Source organism: Crocodylus siamensis, chromosome 6, assembly GCF_052110815.1.
Source record: "Crocodylus siamensis isolate JL-2025a chromosome 6, ASM5211081v1, whole genome shotgun sequence".
Lineage (NCBI taxonomy): Eukaryota > Metazoa > Chordata > Crocodylia > Crocodylidae > Crocodylus > Crocodylus siamensis.
Genome location: NC_143400.1, coordinates 56299384 through 56321011, shown reverse-complemented (window position 1 = coordinate 56321011; position 21628 = coordinate 56299384). Strand labels below are relative to the sequence as shown.

At 41.9% G+C, this 21628-nt stretch overlaps 1 protein-coding gene across 4 annotated transcripts in view; it reads left to right on the top strand.

The window, feature by feature from the left end:
- SPSB4 (splA/ryanodine receptor domain and SOCS box containing 4) overlaps window positions 1-21628 on the top strand; it is a 217826-nt gene that overhangs the window by 173856 nt on the left and 22342 nt on the right. For 3 of the 4 annotated variants that reach the window (XM_090054490.1, XM_090054487.1, XM_090054489.1), the window contains exon 3: window positions 14034-15523. The exons of the other annotated variant lie outside the window; for it this stretch is intronic. In XM_090054490.1, the coding sequence (XP_089910616.1) occupies window positions 14034-14161 (128 nt within the window). In that variant the 3' untranslated portion in view covers window positions 14162-15523. Of the gene's footprint in view, window positions 1-14033; window positions 15524-21628 lie in introns of those variants that run through there. 4 annotated transcript variants of the gene reach the window in all.

The following is a 21628-nucleotide window of genomic DNA, read 5'->3' as shown; positions in this document are numbered from 1 at the left end:
AGTGGTGCATGTGGCCCTAAGCTACAATGGCGGCAGCAGAGTCAGGCAGCAGGAAAACTTGGCGGGGAACAGAGCTTAACCTGGAGAACAAGAGGCAATCCTCCAGGACTGTGGAGTAGTAAGTTACCCTGGAGAGAGGGTCCCGACAGGGAGGGACCCCCCCCAAGGGTTACGAATGGGCACCACGTGGGCCACTTCTGGGTGATAGTGGGGAAGCTTAGGAGTCTTTGGGGTCTTCCTCTCCTTTTCTTTCCCCCCATCTCCTTTCCTGTAGTGGTACCTTGGGAGTGGGGCCCCTACCCTGGAGGGCAACCAGGTAGTCTAAGGACAACTGGTTATATTTGTAGACTGTGCCTTATAGTTTATGTGAATAATTTGAAGTAATAGTTTGTATATTAATAGAGTCATAAGGTTATCCAATCAATATCTTTTGGTCTGGTTTGTTCTATTGTTCATCTGTATTTTGAAACGATAACTCTGTGTGTGTGTGTGTGTGTGTGTAGTATAGAGTTTATTGTTTTGTAAATTTGTACATATATAAAATCTGTGTCCTTACCCTTTAATGGTTTTGATGTAATAATAAATCTGTATATAGTTAAGTAATTGATTGACTGGGCCTGACTCTATAGGGGACGGAGGCAGCCTCTGGGCTGTTGTGTCCCTTCACAACACACTGCCCTGCCAATAATTCCCTCAATTGGAGAGGGAAGTACAAACCCATGTACACCCGGGCTACATTAATTCAAGGAACTCTCCGATGTTGTTCTAGTTGGTTTTTGCTCTTGACCCATTTCCTGCTGGCCTATTTTGTAATCATAACCTCTGGTAGCTTTAGTCTTTTTAAATATATTTTTACAGTGTAAAAATTTTGCAGTAGATGAGTAGAGAGTTACTTGCTGATGCACTTGAGGAAGTTATGAAAACACCCAATATAAGAATTATTACAATAGAATGCCAAACAACTGCACTTTGAAGTCAGGAAGACACAGTTGATCAGTATCCTGCCAAAACTCAGTGTAACAAACTGAGTGTAACAAAAAATATACTGTATTATAAAATATTTCATTTACTGGGTTAATGTAGCATGACTAGAACTCAATTGATTTTCAATTCAGTATTGGTGCAGATGGAGATCTGCACAGTGGAGACTCTGCTTTTTGATTAACTACACATCATGAAACAATGTGGGATGATTGGATGGTATTTGGCATTCTGTTGTATATTAATCAGAATCTATTCCTTCTGTTCTTTAATTGTAAGGGCACTTGCATGAAAGCAGGACCTTTGTCGCTGTACTCTGAAAACTCACTGTATCAATGGAGATTGCGTCTGCATCTAGGGAAGTGAATGAATTGCTCAGTTGGCAAGTAATGGAACTTCTCAGAAGTAATGCTTCCTAATTGTCAGCCTTGCAAACTCACCTGGGGATCTGAAAATCAAGCTGGAGCCTTTCCTGCTCATGTGTCATTGCCAGCAATAAAGCTTCTGTTGGCCAAGGGATATTTTCATTTATACATGTGCAACCTCATTAGTCAGCTGGCAGGTAGGGAAGGAGGGGGAAAGCCTTTTTTAGATGGAGTCCATTTGATGGTGAATCCATAATACCCAATAAATGGAGACCTATAATAGTATGTTAGAGATATTTTCAACACAAAATTGCTGTTTAAAGACTTGTTTTTACATTGTACTGAGTGCTGTGGAGAAGGTCCTCAAATAGAGGGATGGATGACACAGGAAGAAGACCTTGGGAACTAACCAACTCAAACTTCAGTCATTGAAACAACCACTCCCTGTCCTAGAGAAAGTGTCATCTCACTCCTACCATGGTCAGTGCCAGTGATCCATAAATCCATTGTGCCTTTGAATTCACCAGGATAGTGGCCTAGGCCTTTTCTACAGTATGAGGGGTTGTGGCTGTAGCCATGATGGTCTAAGGCAGGGACAGCCAAACTATGGCCTATGGGCTGGATCTAGCCTGCCAGGCACTTTCATTTAGAGTGCAGTGCCCACATACAAATTGTACCTCAACCAGCCGTTCTGCCCATGAGGGTCGGAGCAAGGCGCCTAACTGTACACACCCCCCCAAACATATCCTACTGAACCAGTGCCCTGAGTGTCCCCACACCCCCCACCCTCCCTTACACCCCACAAATACAACACACCCACACCTTTCCCCCACACTGCCCTACATATAGGCAACCCCCCAATGAACCGTGTGCCCCCCCACAGAGCTACACCCTCTCACACACCCTGCCACACTCCCACACTGTACCACACATGCACACCCCCAACCACCCCCCCACAATCTACAAGACTAAGCATTTATTTGAATTATTATGCAGTCACTTCTATATATAGTATGCAAACACAAATGACAACTTTTTTTTGTAATAAAATTAAAATACGTTATAGTAGGTTTTTGATTTGTTTTATTTGGGGGTTTTTTTCTGGTTCTAAGGTGGTACTCCCCCTTCCCCCACGAAAGGAGTATTTCCAGGGGCAAGGGGAGGGACTTCCAGTGGCAAAGATCAGGGCTTGGGGGTAGGTGGGATGCTTCAGTTCCTAAGATGGTGACCAGGGGGCAAAGCAGCTGTCAAGGGCCAGAGCTACCCATGCAGCTCTTGACAGCTCATCAAAACTCTTTAAATGGCTTTCTGCTCAAAATAAGTGGTCTAATGACATGGGTCTAAGGAGTAATAATTGGTCTTGTAGCAAAACCCGCAGTTTTTCTTTTTTTTATTTATTTTAAAATTCATTCCCTCCCCTTCCCCAACCCTTTCTGACTTTTTCCCTATAGATAAGTATAAGTAAGGTAAGATGTAAGATAAGCTTTAACATTTTATTTTAGGTAGTAAATTTTATTTTTCTCTCCTCTTTGCATGAAAGTACCCTGCTATTTTTATATAGATATCCACTGTTTTATAAGTGATAATTATTATGTTTGTGTTGATTTATTTGTTTATTTATTTTTACTGCTTTTCTATTGTGTGATTACTGTTTTAGGCCTATATATGTAAGTTAGCTTAAGTCATGTCAAGTTTCCATTCTGTAATGTCAAGCCTCCATCTTATCCCCATGCCTGGTTGTATAACCTATGACTCACACCTACCCCTCCTATGTAACCTGGTTCCTGAATGAATGGGGATGAATGAGGGCACTTGAGAGACAATGGCAGTAGGTCTAAAAATAGCTCCCTCTGAATGACCAAACCATCAACACCCTGGACCAAGGACCCAGCCCTTGGAACCACCATCAGTGTTCAAGAAACAAAAAATGAGACAACCCACCTTTGTGCCAGGCTGCACATTCTCAGTAAGAACACCTGGAGCCCTCTGGAACAGGACTGACCTTGCCTAGACAGGCCCTCCCCATAGGAGATCAGAGGTAGTCTGCCCCATAAAAGGGGTAGTGAAGACTGACTCTTTGGGATGCCCTCTCCATCTGCACCAGCACCATGCCACACCACCTATCTACCCAGAGGCCATGCCAGCGACCACCCTCTGGACAACACTTACTGGACAAGGACCCCTTTCCAGCCTGGATAGGTAGCTATCAACCGCACCCTCTCTTTAACCTAGGACTTGGACTCTGCTTCTATTCCCTACCTGGACTGCAACCCTTCCACTGAATCTCTTTTTCCTGCTGCCATTGTGAGTGCGTGTGTATGTGTGTGTGTGTGTGTGTGTGTTAACTAATAACTTCATGGGGCTGTGTAGCATGTTGTCTGTTTAATAAACCTGTTATCTGGACCCCTGAGTTGGGTTTGCTTTACTACAGTCCAGCCCTGCTCCAACCTCTGCTCCTCACCCCTCTAACTTCTGTCTCATTTCTCCCCCTCCTGCTTCTGGCTCACTGCCAACTCCCAACACCTGTCCTGAGCTCCTCTCTGCCTCCAAACCCCCTGTTTCTTTGCCACTGTCTTATCCCCACTTCCTTTTCCCCTTCCCCATTTCTGCCTCAGTTTCTTTCCTAGCTATCTCCTCCTTGCCACCACTTATCCCCCCCCCCCCAATATCTCAGCTTTCTGCCTCAGTTTTCAGCTCCAAGCTCCCAGGTTTCTGTCTCTCTCTCTTTCCTGGCTGTCTCCCTCTTGCCACCAGGCTTTTTCTTTTTCTTTCCTCCCACCCTCGTGCACCAGTGACCTCAAGTAACCCTAGGGCCACTTGTTCTTACCCAAGCCTCAGTTCCTCACCTAGCTTCTCTCTAGTCCACTGGTTCTAATCCCAGTTCTAGCAACTTTCACTCCCTACACTTTAACTCTCTCTCTCTCACCTTAACCTTCCCCCAAGTATCCCTGGTACCTCAAGCACACACACACACACACTGTACCATCCAAGTTAGGAACTTACCTGTGTATGTATTTGTACGTGGGTTGTGTGTGTATATATATCGCATTGTGTGCATGATATACTAGTTAGTGATCTGTCTGTGTACTGAGTGTGCGGGTATTGACTATTGATTTTGTCTAATTTTCAGTGTGTAGTGTGTATGTGCTTGAACTGGCGATAGGTGTGTATGTGCCTGAGCTCGTAGTGTGTGTGTGTGTGTGTGTGTATGCACCTAATTGATATGTGTGTTTGTATATGTGCAATTGTGTCACACCCTCCTGTCTAACAACACAATATTGAGATCCTGAGAGTTGGCCTGACCCCACAGGGCAACAGTTTAATAAAAGATATCACATCTGCCCAAAGAACCTTGCTTGTTTTATACAGTCTGAGGCACATAGGAGACATAAAGCTTTGTGTGGCCAACTGACCTCTCCCAGCATGAAATGAATGTCCTCAAGCTGTTGCAAGGCTAGTACCTATCCCTATTACCTTTTTCTTAATCAGCCTAGAACAAGCAGTATGTTGGCAGAAATGGAAGCGATATGGTTGAAGCACAGTGCCATGTTCCAGCTACAGGTGCTTGTCTTGGTCTACTTGCTCTGTACTGCTGTCTCCTGATGAGACTGCTTTCTCTCCTCTAGACTTCCTACATGCCAGCAAGAGGAGGGGATTTAGTGCACAGTTCTCAGTTCCAGTCCACCTCCTCTCAACTCACAGGAACCAGGAAGAACAACTGCAAGAGAAGTCCTTCTCAGCTTCTCCAGCCCTGGGAACAGTTGGACAATGCTTAGTGTAGACCAAATCTTGGGAGATCTTAGCTGCCAAACACTTAACAAGCTTTGTTGAACATGTGCAGTCAGAGACTTCCTCCCCCACCCTCACTAAAGGCTTATGACTTGGCTAAATTATGTGTGTGCTATTACCCAGAACAACAAAAGGAACATCCCTGCCAACCTCCATAATATTTCACATCCTTGCTCAAAATAGTGAGGTGCTAGAGTATTTTAAATAGCTGTAAGATATTCTTTAAGACAGATAAACGTTTTTCCCTAGTCTCATTTTTTTAGAAATGGCTGAGCTATTTTTGCTGAAACCTTCCAAAAGCTAACAAACAAACAGAAACATAAATCAACAAAATGAGGGTAGGAGTGGAGGGGATTGAATGGGATCACTTGACTTCTGATTTGTGAAATGTCAGCAAATGTGTTAGTTTTGGCCACGTGATAGGTGACAGTAAACAAGAACTTATAATAGGAAGAGTTGAGCAAACTTACTTCAAGGTGGCATTGCCAGCTCCACTTAGAATATGCCAGCAGATTTGTTTTTGAATAAATCTATGAACATTTTCTGTAGATTATCACTTGTGCGCTGTCATCTAACCAATAAGAAAATCCTTAATCTGGCATGAAAATAACTCTGGGTATGTCCACATGTGCAGCTGTCTAATATGTGGCAATGTAGACACATCTATGGTGCCATATACTGCACGTTTAGTTGTTCTTTGCACTGCAAAGAAGCAGTACAGAGGGTTTTTTTGACTCCTGGATATCCAGGAGTCAAAAAAAAACAGTGGAGAAAAAAAGTGGAGCAGCATAAGCACAGGCAACACACGCTGCTCAAAAACGGAGCCGGACCACCCAGAGCCACACTGCAGCTGCTGGCCAGGCTCCATGTGGCATAATTGCTACTGCTGCAGCCCCAGAAGGGCCCCAGGGGCCCAGGTAAGGCTGTGAGGCCAGCCCAGTGCTGGGCCCAGCCTCTCCTACCACTCCCGGGATAACTTGCTGCGTGGTAGAGCATGTGACACAGATGTTCTCCAGCGACAAATAGCAGTAGTGCAAGATGTACTACTTGCACGACTTGTCCTTGGAGAACCAAAGATCCATACCATACCACATGTGGACATGGCCATTAAACAGTCCATGAATTGAAGTATTGAAGAATGATTCCAAAAAATGTTTGAAAAATACTTTCTTTTAATTCATGTTTGGGCTAGTAAATCAATTACTTTTTTCCAGACCAAGACTGCTTAACCTTAGAGGATAGCTTTGTGTTATCTTTCTTGCATGTTCTTCTCTTGTTGTTTTGGTCACTCATAAAATCTGTAAATTCTATTTACATTTCTGCTAGCAAATCATCCGAGTCAGAACTCTTGTACTGCATTCCTAGGCATGATGATATAGGTGTGCCTTGTCTTTAAAAGTTGTAAATCAAAATTAAAGTTTGTGTTTATTTTCAGTTACAGTTTAGAGATGTTATTTATACCATTGTTTATATGCTTGCCTGAAAGAGTTAAAATGTGCAGGGCTTGTGATGAGGAAACATGCAAGGCAGGGTTTCAAGACATTTCTGTGCTTAGGCATAGAATAAGCCATCTTGTATATTGTTTGAACTGTATAGCTTTTCTAATCCTTGAAACTGAACTTTCCTTCAACTTACCCTGCTATTACTTTGTCTGTAAATCTGCCTACTACCTCCTGTACAATACTACTTCTGAATTCAACTATATCACCTCCAAGTCTGCTGAAATTTTCATCCTGGCTTTAATCTTCTCTCACCTTAATATATCATAACTCCCTTCTTTATGGCCTGGCACAACAGAATTTTCTTCTTCCCAGAACTTGGTAAAGGTTGAATTTGTAGAATGCAATGTTTGTAACTTAATTTCCAACATTTATGGGTTTTTTTGGGTTTTTTTACTCTTCTTTGGTTTAATTCAACAAACATTAATGTTATTATATGTATAATCTTTCCTACCATAAAGCAAGTAGTTAACTCATCATCAGAGATCATGGTTTTCCCTAATAAAAAACTGCAAATTCCCTAATAAAACCCTCAATATCCATTATTAAAATGAAATGTCCCCCTGCCCAACTCCCTTCCTGCTTCCCTTTGAGGGCCTTAACCCCCCCCCCCAACTTACCTGCTGGAACTGCTCTCCATGCTGCCTGGTGGCCATGTGCATATTCGTGCACGTGGTGCCCCCCGCCTGACTGCCCTCCTCCCACTCCCTGCAGCCTCTTACAGGCTGGAACTCTGCCAGCCTGCCAAGGGCTTATTGTAAAACTGCAAAATCTGCGGGTTTCTCTGCTAAAATGAGAAATCTGTGTTTTATTCCAGTAAGGGGGGAAATCCATGTTTTACTCATTTTTCTGTGGGAAACAGAAAACCTGGATCCCTGCTCATCACTTCCTCTTTCAGCATCCAGGTGCCTCCTGGATTTGTAGTCCAGAGTTGCAGGCAGCAGTAAGTTTGAGTGTGGGGAGGGGTGTTCAATGCCCCTCCCTGGCCCCAGACCCCAGCTGGGCTTGCTCCCTGCACCCCCTTGTCAGCCAGCCCTCACTACTCCAGCAAGGGAGCACAGGGGCAGGGCCAGCTCTACTCTCAGGAACAGACAGCACAGCACAGCCCAGCCCAGGGCTGGAAAGGATGCTTGGATGCTGAGGGACTGTGATTTAACTTGAACAAGGAAGGGCTCTAGGACAGATGTTTGATAAACCAGTTTGACCCAAATCACTTAAGCCTGATACTACATTCAACCAAGTTTATCTTAAACCAATTTCAGCCATTTTGAAACTGATTTATATGCACTGAATGTTCTGTTACAGTTTTAAACCAGTTTTTTTATGACTTAAACCAGTTTATGTATGACTTCTGTCCCTAGTCCTATGGACCAGATATTTTCCTAGGTATCCAGATTTTCTTCCTTCCAGATTTTCATTAATTTTGTATTGAGATATTTCCATTCTCCATTTTTGAAATGTTTGTGTTCCTAGTGATTTCTACTGCCAAGTAATGTAAGTTTTGGCACAGGAAAACTTATTCAGCAGTTGCCTCATTAATGAGGTGATTGTTCAGTCTTCTAGTGCTATTGCTAAGACAGCAAGTTTCAGGTCCAGGAGAGTGTCATCATCCTTATTTAATAATGTGTTTGTTTGCAAGTCTGTCCAATAACTTAGCATGCTTTCTATATTTTATTATTTCTTACCTGACTTTTACAGTAAATTGCCTCACTCTACTGGAAAAGATGTTTGGTTAATACAAATCAGATATCATTGGATATGGAATCCCTTTCTCACCAATGCTTTGAAGCCAAACGTATCCTGACTTGAAATAATTCTGTATTTTAAATAGATTTCCAATTCCAATATTATAAAAGGGACAAACTTTCATAAATTTGTCTGATTTTTTTTCAGCCAGCACTAATTTTGAGTTGCTTTCTGCATGAGTTGCTTTCTAAATGAATTGTTGGTTTTTAAGTCAGGTAACAGTGAGTATATTGTATTGTACAAGTAAAGATTACACATTGTACATGTTTCAGAAATGTTCATCTCATGACTAAGGTCTCATTTGGTGAATAAACTATGCACATTAATGTGGTTCCCGTGTTCAAGCATAGCCTAAATGTTTAGTGCCTTGTAATATTTCTTGGTGTGAGATGGCTCAGGAGCCATCCCCTTATAACTAATAAATGTTTGTCAGCATCAGAAATTACTGTTACTGTCAGCCACTTCGACTGCAATTTGCCAAGAATAAACAAGCTTTTCAGTCTCTACTGGGTGTATATGGATTGTATGAGTATACATTATGTGCAGGTGCATAAGGGGCAGCTCTGTGCCCTAGGCAGCGGTCGTGTGTAAGGTGGTGGTAGGGGGTGCTGTTTTTTTTACACACACCTTTAGTTACACTTCTGATTTTGTGAGAGTGTCTAATGCAGTGATTCTCAGACAGGATGTTGGATGCCACAAAATCTTTTTTTGCTATGAGGCAGTAAGTACAGGGTCAGGCTAGACCATCATTAGCCATTGCCCTTCCTTCACTACCCAGCCCCTCTAAGGAGGTAAGCACTGTAATAAATGCATTCCATTTTGAAATGGGGTACTATCAATTCACAAAAATTGCAGGGGGGGGAGACTCAAAACAAATGAAGGGTGCCTCAACTCTAAAAGGGTTGAGAACCACAGGTCTAGTATTATATTTGCTTTCACATTGCATGCTAAATAACGTTTTTTTACGAGGATATTTTCAGCTCCATTTTCATTAAATTGTTGGATGCTGGATGAGTGGCATTACCCACATTGCATCCCATCCATGTCTTGACTTCCTGATTTGTGTGCAGCAAGCAGTCTGTAGGCTAGCTGACCACCAGGTAGAAAAAGTGAGAAGGCTCACAAACAGGATTATGGCTGCATTACCCATAATGGCTGTATTAGATGCACTTTTTTGGTGAAAAACTAGCCTATTATGTATGTTAGTTGCCCACTTTAAAGTAGTCACCTTTTTATAGGGCTGATGCAAAATTTCAGCTTTCTGATAGGAGTTCCAGCATGTAGAACTGAGAGGAAGAATAGGAGAAGCTGCCTTCCCTTTCTGAAAAATACTTTTCCCCATCTGGCAGCGGTTGAAAAGATACTTTTAAGAAAAGTTCCTTTATAATAACCCTCAGTCTGAGGAGAAGCTGTCTGCAGACACCATCAAAAACATGACAGGATTTTGGAAGTATAATCACCCTCACATATTACTGGAATAAGCTTTTGACAGAAACTTTCTTCTCTTGGTACTGCTGGAGCCTGGGAGGAAACCTTAGGTTTCCTGTGAAAAGTTTGCCACATTGCACTGGGATATCTCATTTTGTATTGAATTCCCAACCAGGTTAAGAAACTGAAAGAGCCATTCTTGTGAATTGTGTTTTCTTTACAATTTTATATTGGAACTTAGTAATTCATTTCTATTTTTTCAATTGATAGGACACTAGTAGGGTTTAGAAACTTCTAGTAAAACCAATGGCTACAAATTCTACTTGCAAGCTCACTACTGCAATGGAGCACTTTAAATAAGACATGTAAATAGGATTTAAAGAACAACTGAAAGTAACTAGCAGTTAGGTTGTAGGTCTGCAGGTGAATGCGTATGGTAGTTGCTATCCTAATGACCATTTTATGTGAGAGGTAGAAGCACATTTTGGTGGAGGGTGGGGGGAAGCCATTAGTTTGTCACTGGAGTAAAGAAGTTTTCTTTTCGGGGCAAATAGTAAAGAGTCTTCTAAAAGCAAAAAACAAACAAACCCTTTTTATAGTTAAATTTTCAACTTAGCCTGCTTTTCTTTGTCTCCGGAAGTGAGAGAGGATATTTGTACAGACTTCAAAGGCTCCTCTAGTGCTGAAAGGAGTTGTTCCTTAAAAACTGGATGGTAGTGCCTTTGACCATTTTGTGCAAGGAAGATCTGTGTGTGTACTTTGTGAATGGCTCAAATACGTACTCACAGTTAAGGGGCCCATGCATCCTCTTCCCAAAGGGAAGAAAAAGTTATATAAATGCATTTAAAGTTAATATATTTTTGTTGTGTGAAAAACTATTCAGCCATTTTTCATATATGAAAATGATGGAATTGGGATAGAGGTAGGCCTTCTGCCATGAATGGTTATTTGTGGTCTGGTTTGGAACAACTCAGTGGCTTGATATACAGATTCCTACCCTACCTTTTTCCCCGATGCCAATAAAAAAATGTGTAAGATTTCGTAACTTTTTCATCACTTTTCAAATGTTAGAGTTGACATCAGGTGACTCTAAACTCACACCTTGGGCCTGGGTGCAGAATCGTGGGCATGTAAAGAAAGGCATTAGGCTTACCCTAATATAACCTAGGTTATAGAGGCACAAGAAGTTGCCCCATGTGGACTGTAGAATCCAAAATCTGTTCTCTGCTGTTCTTATCTGCATGATAACTATGGACCTATCTAATTCTTGGGGGCTGCCCCCTAATTTTATGCTCTGAGCACGGTACTGGGCATTATTTTCCTAGTGGAGCACAGTAGCCACCCCCACACACACCTCTGGCCAAGGGGCTCTGGAAGTCATCTGTCTTCCAGATGGCCATCTGTCAATCTCTGGCCAGGGGCAGGACTTACAGGGCCCTTCAGCCAATCGGAGATGTAGGAGACCCTCCCACCCTTCCCTGGAAACTGATAAATGGCCATCTGTCAATCTCCAAGCAGAGGCAAGACTTCTGGGACCCCTCAGTCAATCAGGTGTGTGGGGCGAGGGAGGGCACCATGCGCCACCATGAAAATCTCTCCCCCTTCCCCCCATGCTTCAAGATGCCAGAGCTTCCTGCTTCCTGTCTCCATTTTCAGCTCCATTCCTTCTCCCCCCCACCTCCCTCCTTGCTAGCTGTTGTCCATCTTTTTTGTGGGGACTAGGCTTTTTCATCGTGGACCTACCAAATTCATGGTTTCCATGAAAAATCATAGAATTACAAATGTGGTAGGTTCCTAATGATAACTAGGAGTTTTTTCCTCCCAAATGACCCCAGAATCTTTCAGGTTGCAGCTTGGACAGTACATAGTAAGTAAGGCAGATAAATGTGTCTCTTTTTATATATACCATATAAACATATACATTTAACACTAGTTCTCACTGTTTGGGCCACATATCATATTCCCTGACCTCTTCTACCATTTTTATTAGTTCTGGGCATTTTTATATTGATCACATTGTCTATTTCAAAACCTAAGAGGCTTTTTTTAATTTTGAAATTTCCAGCCAGTGCACAGCTGGAAAAATGTTTTAATGGCCGTTGTGAGGGGTTTTTTTCCTTTACACTATTCTAAAGCCAAACTATTAAATAAAGTATTTTAGAATAAATCTTCTCTAATATGGATGGAAGCTTGAGCTACTGTAGGACTGAAAGGGAAAGAAAAAGAAAAGATTTCAAGTTGCAAAAATACATTCAATACTTGATATTTAGCAGCTGTTGCAGCCACTTAAAGGCATTTCCTTTACCAACACATAGCATTTGATGTTTTGGAGCCCCTCTAGTGAAAGAGGAGATCCATGTGTAGCATTTAAAAATAGGAAAATAATTTGTTTATATTAATACTTTGGAATATTTCCATAACTGGCTAATTGCTTAGACAACGAAATATGCTTTCAAATATGTTTAGCTGGAAAAATATACCATATGTTCAATTCAAGGTTAGTAGTATTGCCAAACTTTAGGCCCTGGAATGATGTATAGCAAATTGTTCTGTAATTCATTAGCTACCTTTGTAGCTTCATGCTTATTAAATCCTGTTTAATCAATTATACGGGTCCATCATACAAATCTGTAAAAGAAATACTTGAGTCATTGATGACTCAAAACTTTACAGACACTTTAAGTGTTTTATTTGTTCAGTGGGCCACCAATCATCATAACGTACCAAAGATTGCTAAGGTGATTTTAACAATGGAACATCTCCAAAATCTGAGAGCAATCAAAATATCCTAGAATGGTTAAAGAGTCATATCTTGACACATCTTGATCCAGCCTTTATCATCAGTGAAACTCAGATTCTCAGATTCTTCTTGGTGGGAGTGATTAAAATTCCAGGAAGTCCACAAAGTTGCAGTAGTTTATACCAGTAGTTTGATTTATTGGGTATATAACATTTTAATATTTTTATTTGTGCATGCACGCATGCACACAGCTCATTAAAACTAAATTGTTGTATGGTAATGAATAACCATGAAGTTGAGTAATATGTCAGCTGTCTGATTTCTAGAAAAGTTGATAATCTACCTATGTGGATAGAATCTAGAAATATTTTAAACTATGTTTTGTTCAATGGTAATAAAAAAAAAGCCAGATAGTTTTAAGGGTCTTAACAGCTTTGCAACTTGGAAATTTTCAAGTGGTTAAATCTGTTTGGGTGAAATTGGCACAGTAGTTGTATAGCCATAACTTTTGGCAGAGACTTAGCTGCTTCTGAAATCTATTGATGCTTCTGTTTAGTTCTTGTTATATCAATCACATGTTGTCATCATGGTGGACACCAATGCTTGCAGTTTCAGTAGAGATATTAATGATTTGAATGTGTTTAAAGACCACAGTATTTACTTACTGCCTGCATGTAATTGTCAGGATAAAGTAAAGTAGTGGAGTGGGTTCGGGAAATTGCAGGTCAGTGTTTTTGAGTCAATCTGTTATTTTCCAAAAGTACTTTAATTCAGTTCTTAAAAGTAAGATCAAAACCACTAGAAAGGAGTTATTGATGAAATTAAAAAATCCTGCCTGGTCACCTGAGAGGAAGAAAAAGAAAGAAAAGGGTAAAAACAAAAACTTTGTTTATTCACAAGGAAAAAATGACTGACTTTTCTGTCTTTACTTCCAGTAACTGCTGAAAAAGGTTAGGCAGAGCTTTCGGGGTCAAGCAACATTTGCTGAAAAGTTCAATTAGTCTTAAGTTTTATTTCAAGCTCCTAAAAGATGGAAGGAAGCCAGAATTTAAAAGGTCAGGAGCTTCTAGTTTAGCACAATATTCCTAACTGCTATAACCAGATTGTAAGTAGTAGAAAGCTCAGTATTTAACAGAAAAAAATACCAATACAGTGCTACAACTTGAGAAAGAATGGGAATGTTGCTTATTTACCAGCAAATGCTTTGTAGATGCGAATACTGAGTCAGAATCATTACCCTATCTATATCTATATCATGTGTGGAATATGCAGTAAAGTTGTGACTCCACTTCTGGTAGTAAGTCCAATTTCACTTTTATTGTTTTACAAGTTTGCCAGTTATTTTTCTGAATTGATTGCTGTTTATGAAGTACAGCCTGAGAACTTTGATACAGTCTGTATTTTAATCATGACTAAAAGAAATAGTGAGTATAAGTGCAACTGCCAAGTCATTAACTCTGTATTCTTTTTCTTCCCTTTTTTCAGCGGAGCCCCTGCCTTTAATGGACTTGTGCCGAAGATCAATTCGGTTTGCTCTTGGCCGAGACCGCCTGCATGACATAGAATCTCTACCTTTGCCTCAGTCTCTGAAAAATTATTTACAGTATCAGTAAGAAGCCTAGAACCCCTCTGGCCTCATGTTGGACTAAATCAATGCAAATGGCAGATATTATTGTTTACAGCAAAATATAAATCTTTGTGGCGGACACTTGAGTGTTATTTAATTTTTAATATATATATTTTTTTTGAATCAACCACAGCAGAACCTTAAAGGCACTACTGAAGAATGTGAAAATATTAATCTGATCTAGATTTGTATATTATGTTGCCTACTGTTTGCCATCTTTTCAGATAATATCGAAGGCTGAATCCCCTTGGATCAGTTGTCCATCTGGCAGATGTTAGCTTACCTGTATTGACTTCTGGTAAACACGAGCTGAACATCTGGCCTCAAGTTTTATGCTTGTACAGAAAAGCATCCTTTCAATAATGTGATTGCTGCAGATTAGTGAAAGAAATGACACCATGCGAAATTTTCAGTGTTTAAAAAATAGGGCTTCATTTCCAGAGTTGCTAAGTGATTTCGGGTCTCAAATTTTATCTGGAATTCCGAGTCCTCAGTGCTTCAAAAAATCAAGCTCTCAATGTGTTAGAGGGCCTGCCATGAAAGATTATTGTATAAAGCAGTAATGCTTGATTTAAAGGTAGATGAGTGGAAAAGGTACTTTGTAAGTGTATTTTGGATAAATGAGATAAGGTAGTCAGTGCAGCCCATTGTTTCCAAGACCAAATCTAGTTCCTCTAGAGTTCTGCTGTTTTTAACAACAAAATGTTCACAATCTCAATTTTAGAATATTCACATTTTACAAAACGTGTCACTTTTTATTTGAACAAATTTATTTTTACATTATATGAACTCTAAATACTTTGTTCTCCTTTTAACCTATGTGTGGGATATTGTTTATTTATCCGTTTAGAGTCAGTGGAATCCTCTTTTAACAGTTTTTCATCTTGAAAGGACTAGTTTGTTTTTTTTTCTCCTCTCCCCTTCACCCCACCTGAAACGCTCATTTTATCAGGCTCATCCCATTTTAAAGATGCTGCTCTCTAGTTGCATTTCTTATGTATTCCAAGGTATCTGCCTAATCAGTTATCTAGTTTTTAAACTGGAAGTTGTTGTAATGGCAGGATGTCAGATGTTTAAACTGAGCTGCCTTCAGCATATTTTAATGTGAATTTACTAATGAATGAGGAGAACATTTCTAATAAAGTCTGCTGTCCAAAATGAAACAGTGTTCCTGTCATTAATTACTCTATATACATAACATTATGTACAGAGTTAGTTTCAGTTGCATTTCTTTATTACCTTTGTGAACCATCTCTGTTCAAGTGCTCTGTGTGGGTGGGTGAGTGGTGGTGCATGCATATGCATGTGCTTGTGCATATGCATATACAGTTCCTTTAAGTATGGCCAATACCATGTTCTAGTCATTTTGGGTAGGTCTCTTGCATCCTTGGCCTGTGTACCTAACATGCTTTTTGCCCAGCCTTCTACCACCCATATACAAAACTCTCAAGCACATGCTTAGTTTGATCTGCAAAGCTATGCATGATTTCATAGCCAGAGGGAATGCTAAGACTGAGCTGCAACTTGTCCACTTTGCATTAGGGATTGTCTTTCAAGTGCTTTTCCCATAATTACCTCAGGGGACAGGCAAATTCCCTTGCAGTTAACAAACTGACTGCGAAGAAATCCTACATCATCTCAACACATGATATGTCCTCAGACCCATACAAGCAAGTGCAGTAAAATGGGGCAAAGTTTTGTTTTGGAAATGCTAACAGTTGGGCTAGGCTGAACCCAGGCATTCTTGGAGGCTAGTCAATTTGGCTCAAGTTTATGTGCCCCCTCTCCCTGCCTCTCACCGCTTAAGCGGAGATCCCTTCCTCTCTGCCACAGCAGGCACCATAGCCAGCATGTGGTATGCTAGCTAATACCAAGAGGTGTCTTTGTGCGGGATAGGCAGACAGAACAGTGACCACTTGGGGGTTTTTAGGGTTAATCAACAGGTCAGCTGGTAAATTGTTTAAGAAGTTTGAAGTAATGTGGAGAGAGGCTATTGTTTTGCTAATCAGGTGATAAAAACCATTATCAGCCTCCCCTCCCCCCCAGGTTTGCTCATCTGTTGGTTTGTTGCAGACAGTATGATGAAGCAGGGAAAGAGATTGAAAAGCTCCATATCATCAACAGATGCATTCACTGCACACCCCACCTTGCCTCAGAGTGGTAGCCCGGGACTGGAAGCTGGCAATACTCCCCTCCCTTGAGCAGCCAGTGGGGAAAAGCTTGCGACTGTGCAGAATAAGAGTCCGGCCAGGGCCTGGCCATGCCCCCCTCAGCTCAGCTCCCTTCAGAAGGTAAGAGAGGGCTCCTCTGGCTCCCCCTCAGCTTCTAGCCTCAGCCACTGCAGGCATGTGCCTGAATTTGGTCTGTCCAGAGAGAATGTGTGTCCAGTTTCAAACCAGTTCAGCCTAGCCAGGTTAGACTAACCTGCAAAGATTGAATTAATTCAGGCTTAGGCTTTATGAATGTCTGTCCCTAGCCAAATGAGTCTGTACCAAAAGAGAAGCTGCACGCTGCATTGCAGGCTGCCTTCCAGAGGGAGAAAGTAATAAAGAACTTGCTATACCTCCACTCCTATTTCTTTGTCTAACAATTTATTTTTTTAAATTTTCTCTTAGTGCTTTTGCCACTGGTGTCTATTATGTTTTGCGATTCTGTGCCAGTATGTCATCCTCTCCGTACAGTATCTTTAAAATGCACAGTAACTGTTGTAATTCCCCAAAATGTATTACAGACTTTCAAAGAATATGTATGATCTGCACTCATTAGGAGAGTGTGCTGTTCAAAAAGAGGTGACTGCTCCCTTCCTATTGGTCCCATATTCTGTAGAGATTGTCTTTATGTTTTCAACCAGTTTGAATTGTAAGAAGCTTAATGGCCCTGTGTAACTATATGACATTAGGTAAGCGCAGGGACAAGGTGGGGGTATAAGTAGATAAGCAGTTACCCCAAAAAAGGGAAAACCATTTTAGTATGTATATAAGCAAATCAGTCCTTTATCTTGTATTTCTGTTGTTCACATTCCTTTTAAGGACTGTGGCCAGTAAGAACTATTACTGTTTTTTTTCTATTCCTGTCTCTATCTTGACCTGAGCTTGTATCAAGAGTTTAATGTCTCTGGGATGTGAACTGATATGCATTAGAAGTTGAACTGAGACAAATATTTCCTTACACTTTGTTTATCAACCTAATTCACCTGGATTTAATATTGTAGTTCAACTATCAGTCCCCTGAATTGTTAAAGGGACAGCGTTAAGTTAAAACATGTATGTTAATATCTTTATTTGTTTTTAAATATTTTATAATAGTTTTATTAAAAATCTTCCTTTTGCTGATTTCACTGTTGTAACTCCTTTAGGAACAAGAAATCCATTCACTCACCTCTGAACAAGGGTGCCAATTGTAGGGTAGAGTCCTGAGGCTTTACACAAGACATGGGACTGCAGGAATCTTAAACAGTCTCTAGAAGAACACCTCTAATAACAGATTACCACCTATTTGATACTGTTAGTTGTTACATAATTTATTTGTCCTTTCCATAACACATTATAGGGAAAAATGCTACTCACTCACAATGCTAGAATCAAGGAAAGCCAAAGCTGCCTTACAGGCTATGTCATGGCAAAATAAATCAAAATGAATAAATCAGTGCACCTCATAGGTACACCAGCCTGCTCGTAAGGCAATCTCATTCAACATCAGGGCTCATTCCACCACAGTGTAAGCAATATCTTCTGGTTTCAAGAATGTGCCAAGATCGGTAATTTGGGCTCTGGTGATTAGGGACAAATCACTGAACTTTGCCCAAAATTGTGCCTTGAATTTAGCTGCTAGGTTGGATGCTATACTCAGGAGCCATATTACAATCACTGTTTGACTGAGGTAGTTGAAACTTCCCAGTTGCCCTAAGGGGAAGCTGCTTGCTAGTCCCTAGGAATTGAATCCACACTGGCATATGCTTGAAGAAGAAAGAACAGGTATTACCCTACAATACTTATGATTATCTGAGCATCGTTTAGACGCTTTGTCCAACTCTCCATCATTGCTTTACAGTCTGAAATGCCATGAACTGAAGGAGAAGGCTGAGGGTTGGACACTGCTGGTTTGGGGTGGGAATGAGGGCAAGAGAGGAGAACCAAACATTCATCAGGCTACATGCACATACCATGGAATCCACATAGATCTGTCTTGAAGAAATGCTACTCTGTAAGGTAAGTGTTCCCTAATCCTTTGTATCTATTTACTTGAGTTAGGGAATGCTTTGTTATGAACAGCACCCTTGAACTTACGAGCACAAAAGTTGGCCACTTGAAATTGTCAAGGGAGTTCAAAGCAGTAATATAGTGATCTCTTGATTTCTTTGTGAAAATACGGTTTCATTGTGAAAATTGAAACTATGGAGTCTTCTTTAGTTAAGCTATTACTGGATGTTACCCAGATCACACACTTGATCCAGGATTTTCCAGACCTAAAATCATGAGTGTATATAGCTTCACTTAAAGAACTGGGCGCTGTAGGTGACAGCTTTGAGACTACTCTTCTGTGGTTTGGGCATAGAAGGGGCTGCATAACATACACTGGCTAGCAAGTGACATCTGGAAGCATTCCTTCTTCTCTTTGTCTCTTTGCTGCCTGTCAGTTGCTTTAAACTTTAAGTGGACCAGAACTTCTTGGTCTTCCTCTGATTCTCCCAAGTTACAGCTGGCCTGTTTTCAGCCTCTTACTACTATTCCCTTGACTTTTGATTTGCATTATCCTGTATTTATTACTTCCTACTGAAATAGATCTTAGAATGGCAACTAGACACCCAAATCTGTCTGTCCTAAGTCAGTAGGCCTTCATCTTTACAGGACATAGCATGCCTTTTCAAGGAAAGACAGACTAACAAATAACAGGAAAACATCCAGGCAGTTATACTGTTTGTTCTTTATTTCTCTTAGCTGGGCACAAAAGTGGACAGTTAACTTCTGGTTCTTATCAGTTTCAGAACAATGGGAGAGAGTCAGGGCTAGAAACACTACAGGGACAATATTTAAAAAGATTGTTTTATGGAGATATTGCTGTTGGCTTTTTGATTCTATAAAATTCCAGTTGAAACTGCAACTCCAATTTTACAAACTCTGAATTTTGTTGGCACTGGATTTATGATTCAGATACCTTGTTCTGGGTGGACCCAAACCCTCAGACTGACCATGAACTCTCCATTCGATAATAGGAGAATTTTATTGATACACAGTGATAGCAGATAAGAATAATGCAAACAGTGTCAGCAGCCTGGAGGTCAGAGGCTGAGGCAGACCCCACCTCCCCCCACAGTGGGGTGGGTGAGACAGGCTGGTAGTGTGCCCTCTGTCCATGGTGACTTCGGGTTCCCCTCTCAGGGACTCTTTTCTGCTCTGAAATCCCTCCTTTTGCATTCTTCCCTCCTTTGATGACTCTTCATCTCACGGCATTGCTGATTGGTCTCTGTGGTCATCTTACTGGCCACATTCTGTCCAGCCACCATATGGCTCACAAGCCCATCACATACACACATTCTAATTTGGGGTTTTCATAGATTTCATAGACATTAGGGCTGGAAGGGACCTCAGGAGATCATCGAGTCCAGCCCCCTGCCCAAAGGGCAGGAAGTCAGCTGGGGTCATAGGATCCCAGCAAGATAAGCATCCAATTTACTCTTGAAGGTGTTCAATGTAGGTGCTTGAACCACCTCCGCTGGCAGACTGTTCCAGACCTTGGGGGCTCGGACAGTAAAGAAATTCTTCCTTATGTCCAGCCTGAAACGGTCTTGCAGGAGTTTGTGACCGTTCGACCTCGTCATCCCTTGGGGCGCTCTGGTGAACAGACGTTCCCCCAGATCCTGGTGGTCACCCCGATAAACTTATAGGTGGCCATGAGATCACCCCTGAGCCTGCGCTTTTCCAGGCTAAAGAGTCCCATGGCTCTCAGCCTGTCATCATAAGATCTGTTTTATTGACCTCTGATCATGCGCGTGGCTCTTCACTGGACTTTCTCAAGCTTCTCCACATCCTTTTTGAATTGTGGAGCCCAAAACTGGATGCAGTACTCCAGCTGCGGCCTCACCAAGGCCGAGTACAAGGGGAGAATGACGTCCCGGGATTTGCTCAAGAAGCATCTATGGATACACGCCAGCATTTTGGTCGCTTTACTAGCCGCAGCATCGCATTGCAGGCTCATGTTCATCTTGTGGTCAATGATGACCCCCAAGTCTTTTTCTTCTGTAGTGCTAACCAACGTAGCACTGCCGAGCCTATAAGGGTGCTGCAGGTTTTTCCTCCCAAGGTGGAGAACCTTGCATTTTTCAGTGTTAAACACCATGAGGTTCTCGTCTGCCCATTTCCTGAGCCTGTCCAGGTCAGCCTGGATCACCCGCCTATCTTCTGGCGTGGATGCTTTGCCCCAAAGTTTGGTGTCATCGGCGAACTTGACCAGTCCACTCCTGACTCCAATGTCCACATCGTTAATGAAGATGTTGAACAGTATGGGTGCCAGGACAGAGCCTTGAGGGACCCCACTGGTCACGGGGCACCATGATGAGTGACTGCCATCAATCACAACCCTCTGGGTCCGACCACGAAGCCAATTTCCCAGCCAGCGGATCGTGGTGGAGCCAAGGCCACAACTGGCCAGTTTGGCCAAGAGGTGATCATGGGATACCAGATGGAAGGCTTTTTTGAAGTCAAGATATATGACATCAATCTCTTCTCCCTTGTCCAGGTGATAGGTCACCTGGTCATAGAAGGAAATGAGATTGGTCAAACAAGACCTACCCGCAACAAACCCGTGCTGGCTGTCCCTTAGAATGTTAGCCTGGGCCAGTCCCTCAAGGATGGCCTCCTTAATAAACTTTTCTAAGATCTTCCCCAGGATAGAAGTCAGGCTAATGGGCCTGTAGTTAGCCGGATCCACTCTCCTCCCTTTTTTGAAGATCGGCACCACATTGGCCTTCTTCCAGTCTTCGGGCACTACACCAGAGCGCCAGGAGTTTTCAAAGATCCGTGCCAGGGGCAGGGCTATGACGCTCGCCAGCTCCTTGAGTACCCTGGGGTGCAGATTGTCAGGGCTGGCTGACTTGAAGGTATCCAGCTTCTCAAGGTGTTCCTTCACGAGGTCAGCATTGGTGGAGGGTAGGGGATCCCCCCCACCCAGATTTCCCTGTCCCATAGCAGGCATGGGCATCCCATGTGACTGATGAAAGACTGATGCAAAGTACCTATTTAATAGGTTGGCTTTTTCCTGGGCATCAGTTGTCAGTTGCCCCATCTGGTTTAGCAGGGGTCCAACATTGCCCTTGCTTTTCCTCCGGCTCCCCACATATCTGAAAAAGGACTTTTTGTTGTCCTTGATGCCTGAAGCTACTTGGAGTTCAGTTGCAGCCTTGGCTTTCCTGGTTTGCTCCCTGCAGGACCGGACCAGCGCGGAGTAATCCTCCTTG